The sequence below is a fragment of the Narcine bancroftii genome, chromosome 13 (genome assembly GCF_036971445.1).
Source record: "Narcine bancroftii isolate sNarBan1 chromosome 13, sNarBan1.hap1, whole genome shotgun sequence".
NCBI lineage: Eukaryota > Metazoa > Chordata > Chondrichthyes > Torpediniformes > Narcinidae > Narcine > Narcine bancroftii.
The window spans coordinates 37,146,840-37,164,778 of record NC_091481.1 but is presented as its reverse complement, the minus strand read 5'-3'; the positions used below and the strand labels follow the sequence as shown (position 1 = coordinate 37,164,778).

The 17,939-nt window shown below is 44.5% G+C and overlaps 1 protein-coding gene across 6 annotated transcripts in view; it reads left to right on the top strand.

Annotated features, from left to right (window-relative positions):
* Positions 1-17,939, top strand: part of LOC138748364 (uncharacterized) — a 169,431-nt gene that overhangs the window by 51,132 nt on the left and 100,360 nt on the right. For all 6 annotated transcript variants that reach the window (XR_011347978.1, XR_011347977.1, XM_069908422.1 and 3 more), the window contains exon 11: positions 12,472-12,603. Coding sequence is in view for 4 of the 6 variants with exons in the window: in XM_069908422.1 (XP_069764523.1) it covers positions 12,472-12,603 (132 nt within the window). In the remaining 2 variants the exon portion in view is untranslated. The remainder of the gene's footprint in view (positions 1-12,471; positions 12,604-17,939) is intronic.

The following is a 17,939-nucleotide window of genomic DNA, read 5'->3' as shown; positions in this document are numbered from 1 at the left end:
ATTTTTCTTTGAATTTTTTGTCTCTTCAAATTTGTTTATCTCTTTAAATATCATTATGTATCTCTTTAAAGTTTGAGCTTCTTTATATACGTTTTATATCTCTATCAACAAATGCTTTGTTATTAATCGTTATGAAAGTCTTAATGTGAAGTTATGCAACATGTTTATCCATTCTATCGATAAATTAAAGCTACATAAAGCAGCAGCCACAGAGTTGGATTTATTGGATTAACGAGATTGAAATTCGGAATATCGTAGCTGCTGCTTTTGGGAGCTGATATTTTGAAATTAGGATATATTAGAATAAGGAAAGTGCCATCTATATTGATTGCATTAACAATGGTAATTGACAGGTGTTTTTAGTTGGTTATAATGTCAACCTCATTTAGTTAAGTACACGAAACGGTTACTGGATGGTGGACTATCAAATTATTTGCTTTTGGGCCTGCTGCAGAAATTTAGTTGACTAAATCAGCCTTACACATTTCCTGCCATCTAATCTCTGTTGTAAATGGATACCACTTACTTTTAAACACTGTCTTCTAGTTGTAGATGTTTGCAGAAGAGGAAACAACCTCTTCATACTCACTCCGTCAAAACACCTCACCATCTTGTCTGTTTCAATTGAGTTTCCTTTCATTTTGCAGATATTAATCTAGTCAACCCCTAAACCTCTTCCAACTCATTTCTTCCTTGAGAACCAATATTGTACGAAGTCTCACCAATGGGCCATGTAAATGAAGCCCAACCTCCTTGCTTTTAATTCACTAAGTAGTAAAGAATAACAATTCTGTCGCAACACTTAGATAACCAGAACCTTTGCACCTCAGACCTCTGAAATTGGCCATCACTTCAATCATTGATGGACTCTGGGCAAGGCTGCTGCATCAGAACTAGGTGAGATGAATCTCGGTTGTTTGCTTCACCGAGACCTGGCTTACAGAGAACACGTCAGATACTGCGATCCAACCAGGGGGTTTCACCATTCGCAGTCTGGACTGGAACTCAGATTCCAGCAAAGAGAGAGGGGACATTATATGCTTTTTAGTTAATACCGACTGGAGCACGGACTGATCCACTGCCTTAGAGCAAATCTCATTTGACTGCAGTCCCTTCTACTTATCCTGAGAGTTCTTATCAGTGATTCTGATGTTTATATCCCTCCCGATGCCGATTACAAACAGGCACTTGCGGAGCTGCATGATGTGGTCAGTATGTGGTCAGACAGCCCAGCCCGACGCACTACAAATCTTAGTAGGTGACTTTAATCAGGCCTGTCTCAAGAAAACCTAGCCTAACTACCACCAGTATGTAACCTACTGTACCGGAGATCCCAGCATCCTTGATCAAGAATACACCAAGATAAGGAAAGCCTACTGTTCTTTCCTGAGACCACACTTTGGCAAGTCAGATCATCTGGCTGTACCCCTTCTGCCTTCACACAGAGAACTGAAAAAGCGAGGCTCCAGAGATCAGTACCGCCTGAAGGTGGGTGCGGGAGACAGAAGAACAGTTACAGGACTGCCTCGAGTCAGCGGATTGGGCGGTGTTCAAGAACTCAGCTGAAGACCTGAATGATTGCACTAAGGCTGTCACAGTCTCTATCAAAACAGCTGTGGACGAGGGTGACCCACCAAATCGAATCTGAAGCCCTGGATGAACAATGAAACCCGGAGTTAAAACACACAGTAAATGCTGGAAAAACTCAGCTGGTCTCACAGCCTCCACAGGAGGTAAAGATATATTACTAATGTTTTGGGACTGAGCCCTTCTTTAAAGTATAAGCAAAATGCAGACAGGTTTCTGAATAAGACTGAGGAGAGAAAGGGGAAAGATTGGGAGGGGGAGGACTCCAGATCAACAGAGGTGGATATGATGAAAGGTGAAAATTTATTTTGGCTCTGTGAAAGGAGACAGAGAGAAAAGAGAAGAGAGAGAAAGAACGAGAGGAAAGGAAAGAGGGAGCTGAAGATAGGGTGTGGAGGGATTTACCAGAAATGGGAAAGGTCAATGTTAATGCCATCTGGTTGGAGGGTGCCCCACAGAAGATAAAATGTGATTCCTCCAATTTGTGGGTGGTCTCAGTCTGGCAGTGCATGAGACCATGGGCTAACATGTCAGCAAGGGAAAAAGGATGGGGAATTGAAATGGGTGGCCACTGGGAGATCCACGCAATTGCAGCGGACAGAGCTGAGCGGCTCAACAAAGTGATCCCCCATTCTGCGCCCAGTTTCTCTGATGTAGAGGAGACCACATCGTGAGTACCGGGATGCAGGAGATGCAGGACAAGGGAGACATGAAGGGAGTGGTCCCTACAGAAGGTGGAGAAGGGAGGATAAGGGAGATGTGTCTGGTGGTGGGATCATATTGTAGGTGATGGAAAATGTGGAGGATAATATGTTAGATGTGGAGGCTGCTGGGGTGAAAGGTGAGGACAAGGAGAATCCTGTCCTTTTTGCAGATGTCCGGATAATGGAGGATATGTGGGTGAGGGTCAAGTTGATGGTGTTAGAGGGAAAGCCATGTTGTTTGGAGGACATCTCTGATGATCTGGCATGGAAGTCAGATCCATGGGACAAATCAGATCTTGTCCTGGGAGCAGATGCGTTGGAGATGGAGAAATTGAGAGAAAGGAATGGAATCCTTAGAGGAGGCAGTGTGTGAAGAGGTGTAGTCGAGGTAGATTTGTAGAAGATGTGTTTCAAGAGTTTGTCTCCTGAGATGGAGACAGAAGGATTGAGAAAAGGGAGAGTGTTACAAGAGGTGGACCTAGTAAATTTGAAGTTGGGGTGGATGTTGGCAACAAAGAGGATAAAGTTGACAAACTCATGGGTGTATGAGGCAGCACCAATGTAGATATTGCTGTAGCAGAGAAAGAGTTGAAGGGTCTTGCCTGTGTAGGCTTGTAGCATGGATTAATGCACATGGCCAACAAAAAGGCAGGTGTGGCTATCCCTTTGACTTGAAGAAAGTTGGATGAGTCAAAGGAGGAGTTATTGAGGGTGAGGACAGGTTCTGCCAGCCGGAGGAGGGTGGTGGTGGAGGGGGACTAGTTGGGTCTATTGTTGAGAAAGAAACTAAAGGCTTTGTGGCCTTTGTTGTGGGGGATGGAGGTGTATAGTGATTGGACGTTCATGGTAAAGATGAGGCGGTTGAGTTCAGGGAACTGGAAGTGGTTGAAGTGCTAGAGGGGATATGAGATATCAGAGATGTAGGTGAGGAGGTACTGAAGCGGGGGGTGACAAAACTGAGTCAAGGTAAGCAGACATCAATTCTCACCTTTCCTCTTATCATATCCAATAACACCTTTTGTATGTTGATCTGGACTACTCCCCCTCCCAGTTCCCCCCTTTCTCTCCCAGTCTTTATTCAGATGCCTGCCTGCTTTTTGATTATACCTTGAAGAAGGGCTCAGGCCTGAAACTATGGACGCTGCGAGACCGGCTGAGTTCCTCCAGCATTGATTTTGTGTTTTTATTGCAATCACAGCATCTGTAGACTTCTGTGTTTCACTCCATTTAAATCCAGAGATCCAGAGTACCACAGAAGGTGCAGATTTGACCTACGAAAAGCCATCTCCCAGGAAAAGTGGAAATTTTGGACGAGAATGGAAACAACAGAGGGTACCCAGTGGCTGTGGCAGGGCCTAAATGACGTAATCTGCGACAAACCCAAATCCGGTGCAGTAGGAGACAGCAGAACTTCACTCCCAGACTAACTCAATGACTTTTACACCCAATTTCAGCACCATTTCAAGGAAAAGTCACTGCTCACCCCCATGTCCTTGAAGATCTTATGTTATCAGTATCTGAGGATGATGTGCGGGTTGTCTTCAAGAGAGTGAAAGGAAGAAAAGCATCCAGTCCGATGGAGTATCCTGGTGAGTACTGAAAACCTGTGCTGAACAACTTGTCAATATATTCATGAATACCTTCAATGTCTCACTGTGGCAGGATAGGCCTCAATTGTACCAGTGCCCAAGAAGAGTGTGATTACCTGCCTAAATGACTTCTGAACAGTGATGAAACATTTTGAGAAGCATATCACTTGTCTGAGTGCTGACATGGATCCGTTCCAGTTTGCCTACTGCAGCAACAGGTCCACAGCAGATACAATCTCACTGGCTCACCACAAAGCCCTGGAACACCTGGACAGCAAAGACGCATACATCATGATGCTCTTTATCGACTACAGTTTGACATTCACCCTCAAACTGATCAGCAAACTCCAAGACTTGGGACTCATCACTCTGCTGTGTAATTATATCCTGGATTTTCTCACCTCCAGACCACAATCAGTGAGGATTGGTAAGAACATCTCCACAATCTCCATCCATACTGAAGCACCACAGGGCTGCGTTCGTAACCCTGCTTGACTCACTTTAAACTTATGACTGTGTGACTTGGGACATCAACAACATAATCTACAAATTTGCTGACTATACTATGGTAGTGGGTTGTATAAAAGGGGCGATAATACAGGAGGGAGACTGAAATTTTGGCTGAATAACATACTAACAACAACCTCACTCAATGTCACCAAAACCAAGAAGCTGATTGAGGACTTCAGCAACGAAAAACCAGGTGTGTACAATGCAGTGATCATTGGGGGATCAGAGGAGGAGAGGGTGAGCAAATTTAAATTCCTTGGAGTCACTATCTTGGAGGATCTTACTTATACCCAATCCACAGATGTCATCGTGAAGAAAGTACGTCAGCTCCTCTACTTCTTCAGGAGTTTGCGGAGGTTTAGTATAGTATTGAAAACTTACACAAATGTGCTAACCAGCTGCATCATGGCCTGGAATAGGACCACCAGTACCTCCTGAGCAGATGCTCTGCAAAAAGTAGTGGTCCACAGCCCAAGATATCACAAACAAAACCCTCCCCACCATCAAGAACTACATGGAACACTGCTGTTGGGAGAGCTGAGCAATCATCAAAGATCTGCACCACCCAGCACACGCTCTCTTCTCACTGCTGCCATCAGGTGTTATGTCATAAACCAGCAGGAATGGAAATTCACTAAGACTTTTTTTTTAAAGCACTGTTTATTAATAATTACTTGTAGCGGCAGTTACACTGCTACTGAAAGAACACACAACCAGACGGGTTGAACTCAGTGAGCAGAAAACTGGTTTATTGCTGGCTGCTGGGCTGGACTTATATTCCCAGCCCGTACCCAGCTGAGAACCATGCTGGGGGTGGGGGGCGCTGATGTCACTCGGATCCGGTGCTGAGAAGAAGGGGAAACCCCCCCCCCCCCGACAGTGCCATTTTGGCCAGCTGCCCTGCTGCGTGGTTCGCCTGCCTAGTGGTGTGCCACCACACAGTATCCCCCCCTAGAACTGGCACAAGTGTCCTTTTTAGCTGGGCGGCCTCTCTTCTTGGGCTGGGCCACATCACTGGTTCGGTAGGGTTGAGGTGAGCTGGCCTCAGCCTGTCTACAGTAAACAGCTCCCGCCTGCCACCGATGTCCAGCTTGAACGTAGACCCTGAACGCTGGACAACCCTGTACGGCCCCTCGTAAGGTCTCTGCAGAGGTGCCGCAGGCGGGCCCTGCCAAATGTAAACGTACTCTGCGGAGTGCAGCTTGCTGGGGACTTAAGATGGCTGTGTGCCGTGTCTGGGCGGCGGTGGGGGTGCGAAGGAGTCCAAGTGGGCCCGGAGGTGAGGAAGTAGCTCGTGCGGTGACCACTGGGGGTTGTGAGGCGGGTTGGTGAACTCACCGGGCAGTGCCAGCGGTGCGACATAGACCAGCTCAGCTGATGACGCCTGCAGATCCTCCTTTTGTGTGGAGTGGATGCCCAAGAGTACCCAAGGCAGTTCGTCCACCCAGTCGGGACCAGTGGGTCGGGCCATAAGTGCCGACTTAAGGTGGCGGTACAGACTCTCCACCAGCCCATTGGCCTGTGGGCGATAGGCCGTGGTATGGTGTAGCTCGATCCCCAATCTGTTGGCGAGCTGTTCCCAGAGTGCAGAGGTGAACTGGGTGCCGCGATCGCTGGTGAAGTGATTCAGAACGCCAAACCGGGCGACCCAACCGTGCAACAGCGCTCGGGAGCAGGAGTCCATGGAGGCGTCCGGCATCGGGATCTCCTCGGGCCAATGAGTGGTGCGGTCTATCACCGTGAACAGGTAACATTTGCCCCGGGAAACTGGTAAAGGCCCGACTATGTCCACGTTAATGTGGCTGAACCGTTCCCGGACGTGCTCGAACTCTTGCACGGGTGCCCGAACTCTTGCACAGGTGCCCTGGTGCGCCTGTGCACCTTGGACATCTGGCAAGTGTGCATGTCCTGGCCCAACCCACAATCTGCTTCCACAGCCCATGCCAGACGAATCGCTCTGCCACCATACGGACCATGGACCTGATGAACAGGTGCGAAAGGTCGTGAATGTGATGGAAGACTTGCCTGCGCCACTGCTGGGGAACCACTGGCTGCAGGATGCCCATGGAGGCATCACACAGGATGGGGTGCCTTCACTAGGAGTCGGGAGGTCTCAGAACTGCAGGACTTGTGATGGCAGTTCTGAAGGTTCGTGTCTCCTCGTCGGACGTCTGGTCCCAGACAAGCTAGTCAAAGTCGAGGCCGGGTGTCAGCGCACAGATGGCCGGTCATGAGAGTGCATCGGTGACCACGTTGTCCTTCCCCGCCTTGTGCCAAATGTCGGTGGTAAACTCTGACATGAAGGAGAGATGACACTGCTGGCAGGCCGATCGGGGATCCTTTGCCATCGTGAGTGCCTGAGTGAGGGGTTTATGGTCAGTGAAGATGGTAAAAGTCCTCCCTTCCAAGAAATAGCGGAAATGCCAAACCGCCAGGTACATGCCCTGTAACTCACGGTTGAAGGCGCAATACACGGTCTGGTGGGTGGAGAAGCTGGCTGAAGAATGCCAGCGGCTTCCATTGTCCATTCACCTGCTGCTCCAGGATGGCACCAATGGTTGTGGCAGAGGCATTGATGGAGAGCGCCATATGCAGGTCGGTGTGTGGGTGGGCGAGCATGGTAGCCTTCGCGAGGGCGTCCTTGGTGGCCTCGAATCCACTGCAGGCCTCTGGAGTCCAGGTGAGCATTTTGTACTTGGCTGTGATGAGGGTGAATAGTGGCTGTATGATGCGTGCGGCTCCTGAGATGAATCGGTTATAGAAGTTGACCATACCCGCAAAGTACTGCAGCCCCTTGAGGTTGTCTGGGTGTGGAAACCTTCGTAGTGGTGGGTGTGCCTCCTTCGGCTGTGATGGTATGGTCCACTATGGTATGGCATGGAGTCTTTCCCGAAATGACACTTAGCTGGGTTAATGGTGAGGCTGAAGTCGGCCATCTGGGAGAAGAGAGCATGCGGGTAGACCTTGTGTTGCACTCGATCCTTGCTGGCAACGAGGATGTCGTCTAAGTAAATGAAGACAAAATCCAGATCCCTGCACACTGAGTCCATGAGGCGCTGGAAGGTCTGAGCAAAGTTCTTTAGCCCGAACGGCATGCAAAGGAATTCGAACAAGCCGAAGGGGGTGATGATAGCCATCTTGGGTATGTCCTCAGGGTGCTACCCGCGCACCAGGTCAACCTTGGAGAAAACTCTTGTACCATGCAGGTTGGCCTTAAAGTCCTGGATGTGAGGGATGGGGTAACGGTCAGGAACTGTCACCTTGTTGAGCCATCAATAGTCTCTGCAGGGGCGCCAGCTGTCAGAGGCTTTCAGGACCAGGTGGAGTGGCAAGGCCCATGGACTGTCGAACACTGAATGATCCCCAGCACCAGATGCAAAATCTCTTCCTTCGCCACCTGCAGCTTGTCAGACGGGAGCCAGCATGCCTTGGCGTGAACCGGTGGACCCTGGATGGGGATGTGCTGGAACACCCTGTGGCGTGGTGAGGCAGCGGAGAACTGTGACCTAAGAAGGGCCGGGAACTCGTCCAGGATTCGCTGGAACGTCTCTGGGCATGCTGATCGTGGCCATCTGCGGCTGCTCTGTGCGAGAGGCATTGAGGCGAACAGCTTGGAAAGTCCGGGCTGCTACCAGGCGCCTATCTAGAATGTCCACCAGGAGGCGTCGGCTTGGAGGAAGACGGCACCCAGGATAGCGGTTGGAAGGAACGAGATGGTGAACCTCCACGAGAACTTTTGCCAGCCGATCTGGAAGTGGTCAGTCTTGTTCCCTTACGACTGGATCTCTTTTGCTTTGGCCGCATGGAGGGGAGATCCTCGAGGTCAGTTCCTGGACTCGATGGCCATGACATGGATGATGCTGATCTGGGCCCCAGTGTTGACGAGGAAGCAGTGGTCTCTGACTGAGTCCCACAGGTAGAGGAGGCTGTGTCCTTGGCCAGCCACTGCAGCCATTAACAGTGGCTGGCCTGCTCGTTTCTCTGGAACGAGCAGGGATGACGACACTTCCGAGCCTTGGCTCCCCAGCATTGGTAGTAGAAGCAGAGGCCTGGAGCGGATGCCGTGCTCCTGGTTATTCTCTTGGCTGGGTGTTCTACCATAGCGCTAGGGGCAGGCTTGGTGCAGTCATGCCCTTGCCTCGTGACCTGCTGGATCACCGAGCCCTCCAGGAATCGCTTGAGCCATAGCACTTGGGTCTTCTGATCAACCTTCCTCGGGTCGGTAAAGCTCTCTTTGGCCAGTAATGGCCGGATGTCGTCGGGCAGATGATTGAGGAAAATTGACTCAAAGAGTGGGCAGTTGGTGTGATCACCCATGAGCGCGAGCATCTCGTCCATCAGCTCCACCGGGGACCTGTCTCCCAAGGCGTCGAGGTGCAGCATCTGAGCAGCAAGCTGACACCTGGATAGTCCGAGGGATCCAGTGAGAACTCGCTTGATGGTCCCATATTTGTCTTCAGCGGGCAGGTGCTGAACAAGGTGCAGCACATGTTTGGCGGTGGCCTGGTACAGGGCGGCAACCACATGGTAGAATTTGGTCATGTCAGATAAAATCTGGCGGAGGTGAAACTGGGCCTCCGTGTGGCCGAACCAGGTCTCCGGCTCCTGAACCCAGAAGTCAGGCAGCTTAATGGCTATAGCACTGATCCCAGGTTCGCTCATGTTGGGTTCAAAGATGTTTGAACCAGTCGGGGTCACCAATTGTAGCGGCAGCTACACTGCTACTGAAAGAACACACAACCAAACGGGTTGAACTCAGTGAGCAGAAACTGGTTATTGCTGGCTGCCGAGCTGGACTTATACTCCCAGCCCAGACCTGGCTGAGAACCGCGCTGGGAGGCGCCGATGTCACTCGGACATCACATGCCGCCACATACTAATAATATAAAACATTGGTCAAATCAAACCCAACTCTGTGTGTGTGTGTGTGTGTGTGTGTGTGTGAGAGACCAAACCATTACAGATTAAGCAGAACTCCGGAAAATTATTCCAAAGTTCATTCTTAGAAATCCATTGTTAAAACAAAGACTTTTAAACTGATGCACAGAGGTAATCATGAAGGAGATGGGAGAGACCGACTGACTACACTTCTTGTCGAGTTTCACAACTCCTCTTTTCCCTGCGAAGGAGAAATGAAACATGTTGCTTCCAAAACCCAAGTACGGGTTAATTAAAGTGACCTTTCCTTTAGTCATGGTGGGTTCAATAATTCCCCTGACAGGGAAAATCAGCCAAATTGGCTGCTGGCCAATAACGAGCTGTTCCTTTAGTGTTCCACACACATGACTCTATCGCCACTTGTGTCCTTGGAAAAAGTACAAATGCTCTTTCTCCTCTCCAATGTATTGAATCTGGGTACAGCCTGTACTAGCTGTTGCCACCTAGTCTCTCCACAGCTGTGAATGGGGGCAGCCTGTGCTAGCTCTTAAAGTGAAATTCACACTAAATGAAATAGGAGCTTGTAATTCCTCCCCTCAACAAAGAAAATTTTGCTGTGTTCTATAAGAGCAAAATTTTAACTGCAACTCTCTATCTTGTTTGAAATAATACATTCACCATTGTTACATTATATAATACAGACAAATATGACATTTTTCAGTGGTTGATACAAATAATAAGTTTCATTTTGCTGTGAAACATTGCACTATTTACATCTTGAAAGGTGATCAGCATTTACATTATCCTTGCCTTTAATATGAGTTATCAATAAATCATATTCCTGCAGAATAGATTCCAGTTTAATAATCGTCTATTTTTGTTTCTCATTTTACTCAAGAACACTAAGGGATTATGGTCAGTGTGCACAATAAGTGGTTCCCTGAGCTGTGCAGATCTAAACATTGAAATGCTGCAAATGACAATAATTTGCTAGAAATGACAATAATTCTTTATCTATGGTAAAATAATCTTTTGATGTTCATTGAATTTCATGGATAAATCAGCCACTGGGTGGTCAATATCATCACAGCCATTCTTTTGTAATAACACTGCTCCCCTAGCTTCATCACTCGCATCTACTGCAAAAGAAATTGGCTTCTCAAAGTCAGGTGACTTAAGCACAGGCTGGAGGCATAAAATGGCTTTCAGTTTATCAAATGCTTCCTGACAAAGTTCTTTTCACCCTTCTTCAGAAGGTAGGTCAAACAAAGGGCGATATCACCATTACCATAAACGTCCTGATCCATGGGAATGGGAAACTCAGAAATCATCTGAACAGGCGCCAACTTGCCTTGACCAACAACGTAACCTAGATAAGTCATAGTAGCATGGCCAAATTCACTTCTAGCTAAATTAACAGTAAGATTTGCTTTTGAAAGTGTGTCAAACAATTTCTCTAACTCAGAGATATGTGCTTACCAGGTGTCATTCCCCATAACCAAATCATCAATATAAGTACCAAATGCTCTAAACCTTGAATCACAGAATTAATCATTCTTTGGTATGTTTCTGGAGCATTTTTAATGGTAAAACATTATATTCATATAAACCTGATGAGGTGACAAATGCAGAAATTTCCCTACCTCTGTCTGTTAAGGGAACACACCAGTAACCTTTTAATGTCCATCTTCATAAGAAACTTAGCCTTTCCAACCTTGTCCACACAATCATCCACCCTTTCTATAATCAGTGCAAAATCTAACTGTCCCATTGGGTCATCCTATACGCCAGGTGTAAAACTCAAACCTTGATAACAAAGTCTCAATACCCCTTCCTTTTTTACACTGACCCAGACACAATCTCGCGCATGCCCTGTTAGTAACTTGCAAAGTCTCAGCGCTCCTCCATGGGAGTCCATCACCCAGTCTGAATGCCATCAGCTTTGTACAGGCTTTAAACAGCCCATTACCAGAGCTGACGGTGGTTTATTTTAAAATATTGTGACTTGGGTTTTAATAGCATCTACTGTTCAGTGGTAAGTCCCAGATTTGGGGGTGGGGGGGGGGCATCTTATACAAAGGGTATCGTTCAAATACCAGCATTTTAGGTGTAAATTCCAGATCGTCCTATGTGAGTCGTCCTATACAAGGCCATATATGGTACTTACCTTTTCTTCAATATATTTTATGCACTCTCAATAAGTAGAAATTTTGCATGGCCTGCTGGAAAATGAATCTCAGGGTTGTATGTGATGTCATGTACAGTCTGTACTCTGACAATAAATCTGAACTTTGAACTTAATATCTCAATATTCTATTTTTCTTTTGAAAATGGACCATTTCATAATTCCTACTTACATTTCATTTGCCACACTACACCCCTTTATAGCTTCCTTATGTCCTTTTTGCGTGTCAAATTTAGCAATTGTACCTTTTCTGCCTTCACTCAAGTCATTTAAATAAGTTTTTGCTTGTACTTGATGAAGGGCCCAGGCCAAAATGTTGGTTACCTGTTACTTCCTATGGATGCTGCAGGACCATATTTGTGTATTGCATTTAATGCAATGGTTGAAGCCCCAGCCCAGGACACTGTCACACACCACTTACTACATCTTCCCAACTAGAAAAAGGTCCCAGTTGTGCCTATTTTCTTTTTTTTGTAAGCCAGTAAGCCTTTTGACCTTCCGACTAATGTAAATTAAGGGGTTGTTGTTTGAATTTAAACTTTTTTAAAATTTAAATTAAATTTAGACATACAACACGGTAACAAGCCACTTCAGCCCATGTGTCCATACTGCCCAATTTACACCCCATTAACCTACCCCCCCCCCCAGTACATTTTGAACAGAGGGAGAAAATCCATGCAGACACAGAGAGAATGTACAAATTCCTTATAGACTGTGCGGGATTTGAACCCAAGTCCGGTCTTGATCGCTGGCACTGTAAAGATGTTGCGCTGACTGGTATGCCTTCCATACCATTTTGGTGGGAAACCTGCTTTAAAAAAATGTCCTGTATTTATCTTCTATTCAAAACATCCAGAATTCTCTCATCCCTGTCCCTGCTCCGCTGAATAAATCTTTTTAAATAACTTGATTGGATAGCCTCTAAAAGTTCTGTATTTGGAGAAATGGTCAACATGTTTATGATACCTGAACCATTAACACCATTATATTCACTGTGACACCTTTTCCATTCCTGCAGGTTAATGACTACATCACAGTGTGGATCCATGGGCAGTTTTCGATCAATCTCACCTATAAGTGGAAGTACGAGTTAATCCGCTTTCCTCTTTCACCCCTGCCAGATGTAATTCCTCCAGATCCAGATGAAATGGTAAGTATAAATCAAATCCTGAATTCTAGTTGTCTCTGGGGCTTGCTGCTTTTAAATGGACATGATTCTAATAGTAAAATGAACAGGACTTCTCTGCTTTGGTGAGAAGACCATTCTGTTGATTAATGAAAGTTTCCAGTTCATGTGGCTACATGTGATAAGTCCCTGAGGTTAGATCCGATATACCCCAGGTTGCTGTGGGAAGTGAGGGAAGAAATAGCTGGGGCAGTAGCTTTCCATCTTCTTTGGAGGATTGGAGAATGGCAAATGTCATCCCCTTGTTTAAAAAAAAAGGCAATAGGGAGAATCCTGGGAATTGTAGACCGGTGAGAGTCTTATGTCAGTAGTATGCAAACTATTAGAGAGGATTCTTAAGGATAGAATCTATGAGCATTTATTGAAGTACAGTCTACTCAAGGATAGTCAGCGTGGCTTTGTCATGCCTCACGAGCTTAATTGAGTTTTTTGAAGAGGTAACAAAAGAAATTGATGAGAGTAGGGTGGTAGATGTGGTCTACATGGATTTTAGCAAGGCATTTGACAAGATCCCCCATAAGAGACTCATTCAGAAAGTCACGAGGTATGGGATCAGTGAAACCTTGGGTGTGTGGATAAAAAATTGGCTAGCAGGTAGAAAGCAGAGAGTAGTAGTGGAAGGTAAGTATTCTGCCTGGAGGTCAGAGTGGAGAGGAATAAAGAGTGGGAACAGAGGGTATAGAGAGGGGGAGAGGATTAAAAAAGGATAAAAAAGTGAGACATGTACTGTAGACAAGAGGTGGGAGAGGGCAGTCAGAGACAGTGGACAGACGCGGCAGAGAGGGCGGACAGAGTGGAGGACTACAAGCATCTGTTCTGGGACCCCTGCTCTTTGTGATTTTTATAAATGACCTGGATGAAGAAGCAGAAGGACGGGTCAGTAAGTTTGCAGATGACACGAAGGTTGGAGGAGTTGTTGATGGAGCTGAAAGTTGTCGAAGGATACAAAAAGATATAGGCAGGATGCAGAGTTGGGCAGAAAAATGGCAGATGGATTTCAATCTGGATAAGTGGGAGATGATGCATTTTAGAAGGACAAACCAGAAGGCTGAGTCCAGGGTTAATGGTTGGTTACTTACGAGTGTGGATGAACAGGGGAGCTTGGGGTCCAAATCCATACATTGCTCCAAGTTGCCGCACAGGTTGATAGGAGAGTTAAGAAGGCTTATGGGATGCTGGGCTTCATTAATAGGGGATTGAATTCAGGAGTAGAGAGGTCATGTTGCAACTCTACAAATCTCTGTTGAGACCACACTTAGAACATTGTGTTCAGTTCTGGTCACCTCATTATAGGAGGGATCTGGAGAGGATGCAGAGGAGTTTTACCAGGATGTTGCCTGGATTGGAAAATAAATTTTATGAGGGAAGGTTAGCAGAGCTGGGGCTTTTCTCTTTGGAGCAAAGAAGGATCTACAAAATTATGAGAGGTATAGATGGGGTGGACAGCCAGGACTGTTTTTCCCAGGGCAAGAATAGCAAACACCAGAGACAAGTGTACAAAGTGAAGGGAGGGAAGTTTAGGGGAAATATCAGGGGTAAGATTTTTTACACAGTTGTGGGTGCCTGGAATGCCTTGCCAGGAGTGTGGTGGAGGCTGAAACATTAAGGGCATTTAAGAGACTCTTAGACAGGCTACGGATGGAAGAAAAATATAGGGTTACGGGGTAGGGAGAGTTTAGTATCTTTTAAGGAAAATATAGGTCAGCTCAACATCAAGAGCCAAAGGGCCTGTACTGTGCTGCAGTGCTCGATGTTCTATGTTCTCTTATTTGTCCTTTCACTTCCAGTCCGGCTAATGAGCATTCTGTTCCCCACAGCTCCACTAATTTACAGTATAGACAAAAAATAAAAGAGTTAAAAATGTATTTTTCTTATGCATTCATTTGCTCCTTCACCTGTGCCATGTAATTTCTGGACACTTCAGGACAGACCTGAGTGATTGCAAAATCTACCATGACTAGTCATAAGAGAAGGCTGGCAGCTGTCTGAGTATCTCTCAGGTTGCCTCTGAGAAGCAGAATATATACTAATAAAGGGAATGCAAGGGATGATGTCTGTATTGATGTTTGCCAAAGACTCACAATAAAGAAATGTTCTCAGGTGTATTTATTTCAATGCAAGGAGTATTGTTGGAAACACAGACAAATTTAGGGCGTAGATTGGCACATGGGATTACGACAATATTGCTATAAATGAGACTTGGTTCCAGGAGGGGGAGGACTGGCAGCTCAGAGTTCTGGAGTTCTGTTGTTTCAGACATGATAGAGGGGGAGGGATGAAACAGGGAGGAGTGGCATTACTGGTCAGGGAAAATATCACAAATGTGCTTAGACAGGACAGCCAGGAGGGCTTGTCTACAGAGGCCATATGGGTTGAGCTGAGGAACAGGAAAGGTGTGACCACGCTGATAGGGTTGCATATAGACTGCCCAATAGTCAGAGAGAATTGGAAAAGGAAATCTGTAGAGAGATGGCAGACCGATGCAAGAAATGGAAAGTTGTGATGGTAGGAGATTTTAACTTTCCACATACTGACTGGAACTCCAATACTGTAAAAGGGCTGGATAGCTTAGAGTTTGTCAAATGTGTTCTGGAAGGTACCAACACAAGAGGATGTGATACTTGATCTCCTATTAGGGAATTAGACAGGTCAGATGACAGATGTATGTGTAGGCAAACATTTTGGGTCCAGTGACAATAATGTCATTAGTTTCAAGTTAATTATGGATAAGGTTAAGTCTGGTCCTCAAGTTGAGATTCTAAATACATCAAACTCTACACAGAGAAATGGAAGATGAAGGGAAGAGACAGTACATGGATAAAAAAATTTTTAAAGAATATATGGAAACATTAAAAGAATGGCTGACACAAGAATTCAGTGAAATAAAAAGAATAAAAGGTACAGAAGAAAAAGTTTATAGATTAGAGATGGTCATGACAGAAATAAGAAAAAGAGTAGAGAAGGTGGAAGAACGAGAAACAGCCATAGAAATGGAGGTAGATGACTTAAAAAAGAAATTAGAAGAATCTGATAAAAAAGTTAAAGAAACGCAGGAGCTGTTAGCTCAGAAGATAGATATAATGGAAAATTATAATAGAAGAAATAATATAAAGATAGTGGGCCTTAAGGAAGATGAAGAAGGCAAGAATATGAAAGAATTTATAAAAGAATGGATCCCCAGAGTCCTAAGAATGCCAGAATTACAGGAAGGAATGGAAATAGAAAGGGCACACAGAACATTAGACCCTAAACCACAACCACAACAAAAACCAAGATCCATTCTAGTAAAATTCCTAAGTTATACGACAAGAGAAAATATATTGGAGAAAGCAATGAAAAAAATAAGAGAAGACAAAAAACCACTGGAATACAAAGGTCAAAATTTTTTTTTCTATCCATATATAAGTTTTGAACTCCTGAAGAAGAGGAAGGAGTTTAATGCAGCAAAAATGACCCTATGGAAAAAAGGTTATAAATTTATGTTAAAATATCCAGTGGTGCTTAAAATAGTTATCCCGGGGCAGCAAAGCAAACTGTTCTCGGATCCGGAAAAAGCACGAAAATTTGCAGAACACCTACAAAACAGACAGAGAGATGAAGAGATATAACAAGAACAAAAATGACAACAAACTATATATGAAGAAGAAGAATAAAGTATAAGTAAGAACTAAGAAGAGAAAGAAAGGGAAGAAAGGAAGTAAGGAGGGAATTAAGAGTAAGCTTTGTTATATATGAAGATTAAAATCTTTTCTGGGGGGGCTGGGTGGGGAAGAATAACAGTCACTGTGAAATCAGTTGACGCTTGCGAGCGCGTTCTCAAATCCAAATGAAGAGGGGAGATGTGGTTGCCCGACAAGGGACAAAGGGCAACTCAGAGAGGGGAGGGACTATTGGGGTTAAAGGAATTTTAGATATGGGAATAGTAAAAATATTTTATGTTTTAGAAATGTTGTCTTATAATGTGTTCAAAAAAAGAAACCAGAAATGGATAAGAAGGGAAGGTGGTGATGAGGAAACGGAAAGGAAAGATAAACAAAGTATGAAATGGCCATGTTGAACTATATGACTTTAAATATTAATGGAATACATAACCAAATCAAAAGGAAGAAGCTGTTAAATTTACTGAAGAAAGAAAAAATTGATATAGCATTCGTACAAGAAACACATCTAACTGAAGTGGAACACAAGAAATTAAAGAGAGATTGGATAGGACATGTAACAGCAGCATTATATAATTCAAAAGCCAGAGGAGTAGCGATATTAATCAATAAAAATGTACCAATCAAAATAGAAGAGGAAATAATAGATCCAGCAGGGAGGTATGTAATGATAAAATGTCAGATGTATTCAGAATTTTGGAATTTACTCAATGTATATTCACCTAATGAAGAAGATCAAAAAATTATGCTAGATATATTTTTGAAGATAGCAGATACGCAAGGGAACATACTAATAGGAGGGGATTTTAACCTTAATTTGAACTCAAACATGGATAAAACTGGAAAAAAAACTAACAGAAAGAACAAAGTAACCAAATTTATAATTAAATCGATGCAAGAAATGCAACTTTTGGATATATGGAGGAAACAACACCCAAATGAAAAAGAATATTCATATTATTCGGGTAGACATAAAATATACTCAAGGATAGACCTATTCCTGTTATCAGCCCACATTCAAGGGAGAGTTAGGAAAATGGAATATAAAGCTAGACTATTATCGGACCACTCACCCCTGTTATTGGCAATAGAGCTAGAGGACATCCCACCAAGAATGTACAGATGGAGATTAAACTCCATGCTACTTAAAAGACAGGATTTTAGAGAATTAATTGAAAGACAAATTAAAATGTACTTTGAAATAAATACAGAATCAGTGAAAGATAAGTTTATACTATGGGACGCAATGAAAGCGTTCATCAGAGGGCAAATAATAAGTTATGTAACTAAGATGAAGAAGGACGACAATTGGGAAACAGAACAGTTGGAAAGGGAAATAACAAATATAGAAAAAGAATTAGCAATAAAGGAAGATACAACTAAAAGAAGAGAATTGGCAGATAAAAAAATAAAATATGAAACACTACAAACATATAAGGTGGAGAAGAACATAATGAAGACAAAACAGAAATATTATGAGCTAGGAGAAAAAACGCACAAAATTCTAGCGTGGCAGCTTAAGACAGAACAAACTAAAAGAATGGTATTGGCATTAAGGAAAAAGGACAAACAAATTACATATAATCCAACGGAGATCAATGAAAACTTCAGGGAATTCGACGAACAACTATATCAAACTGA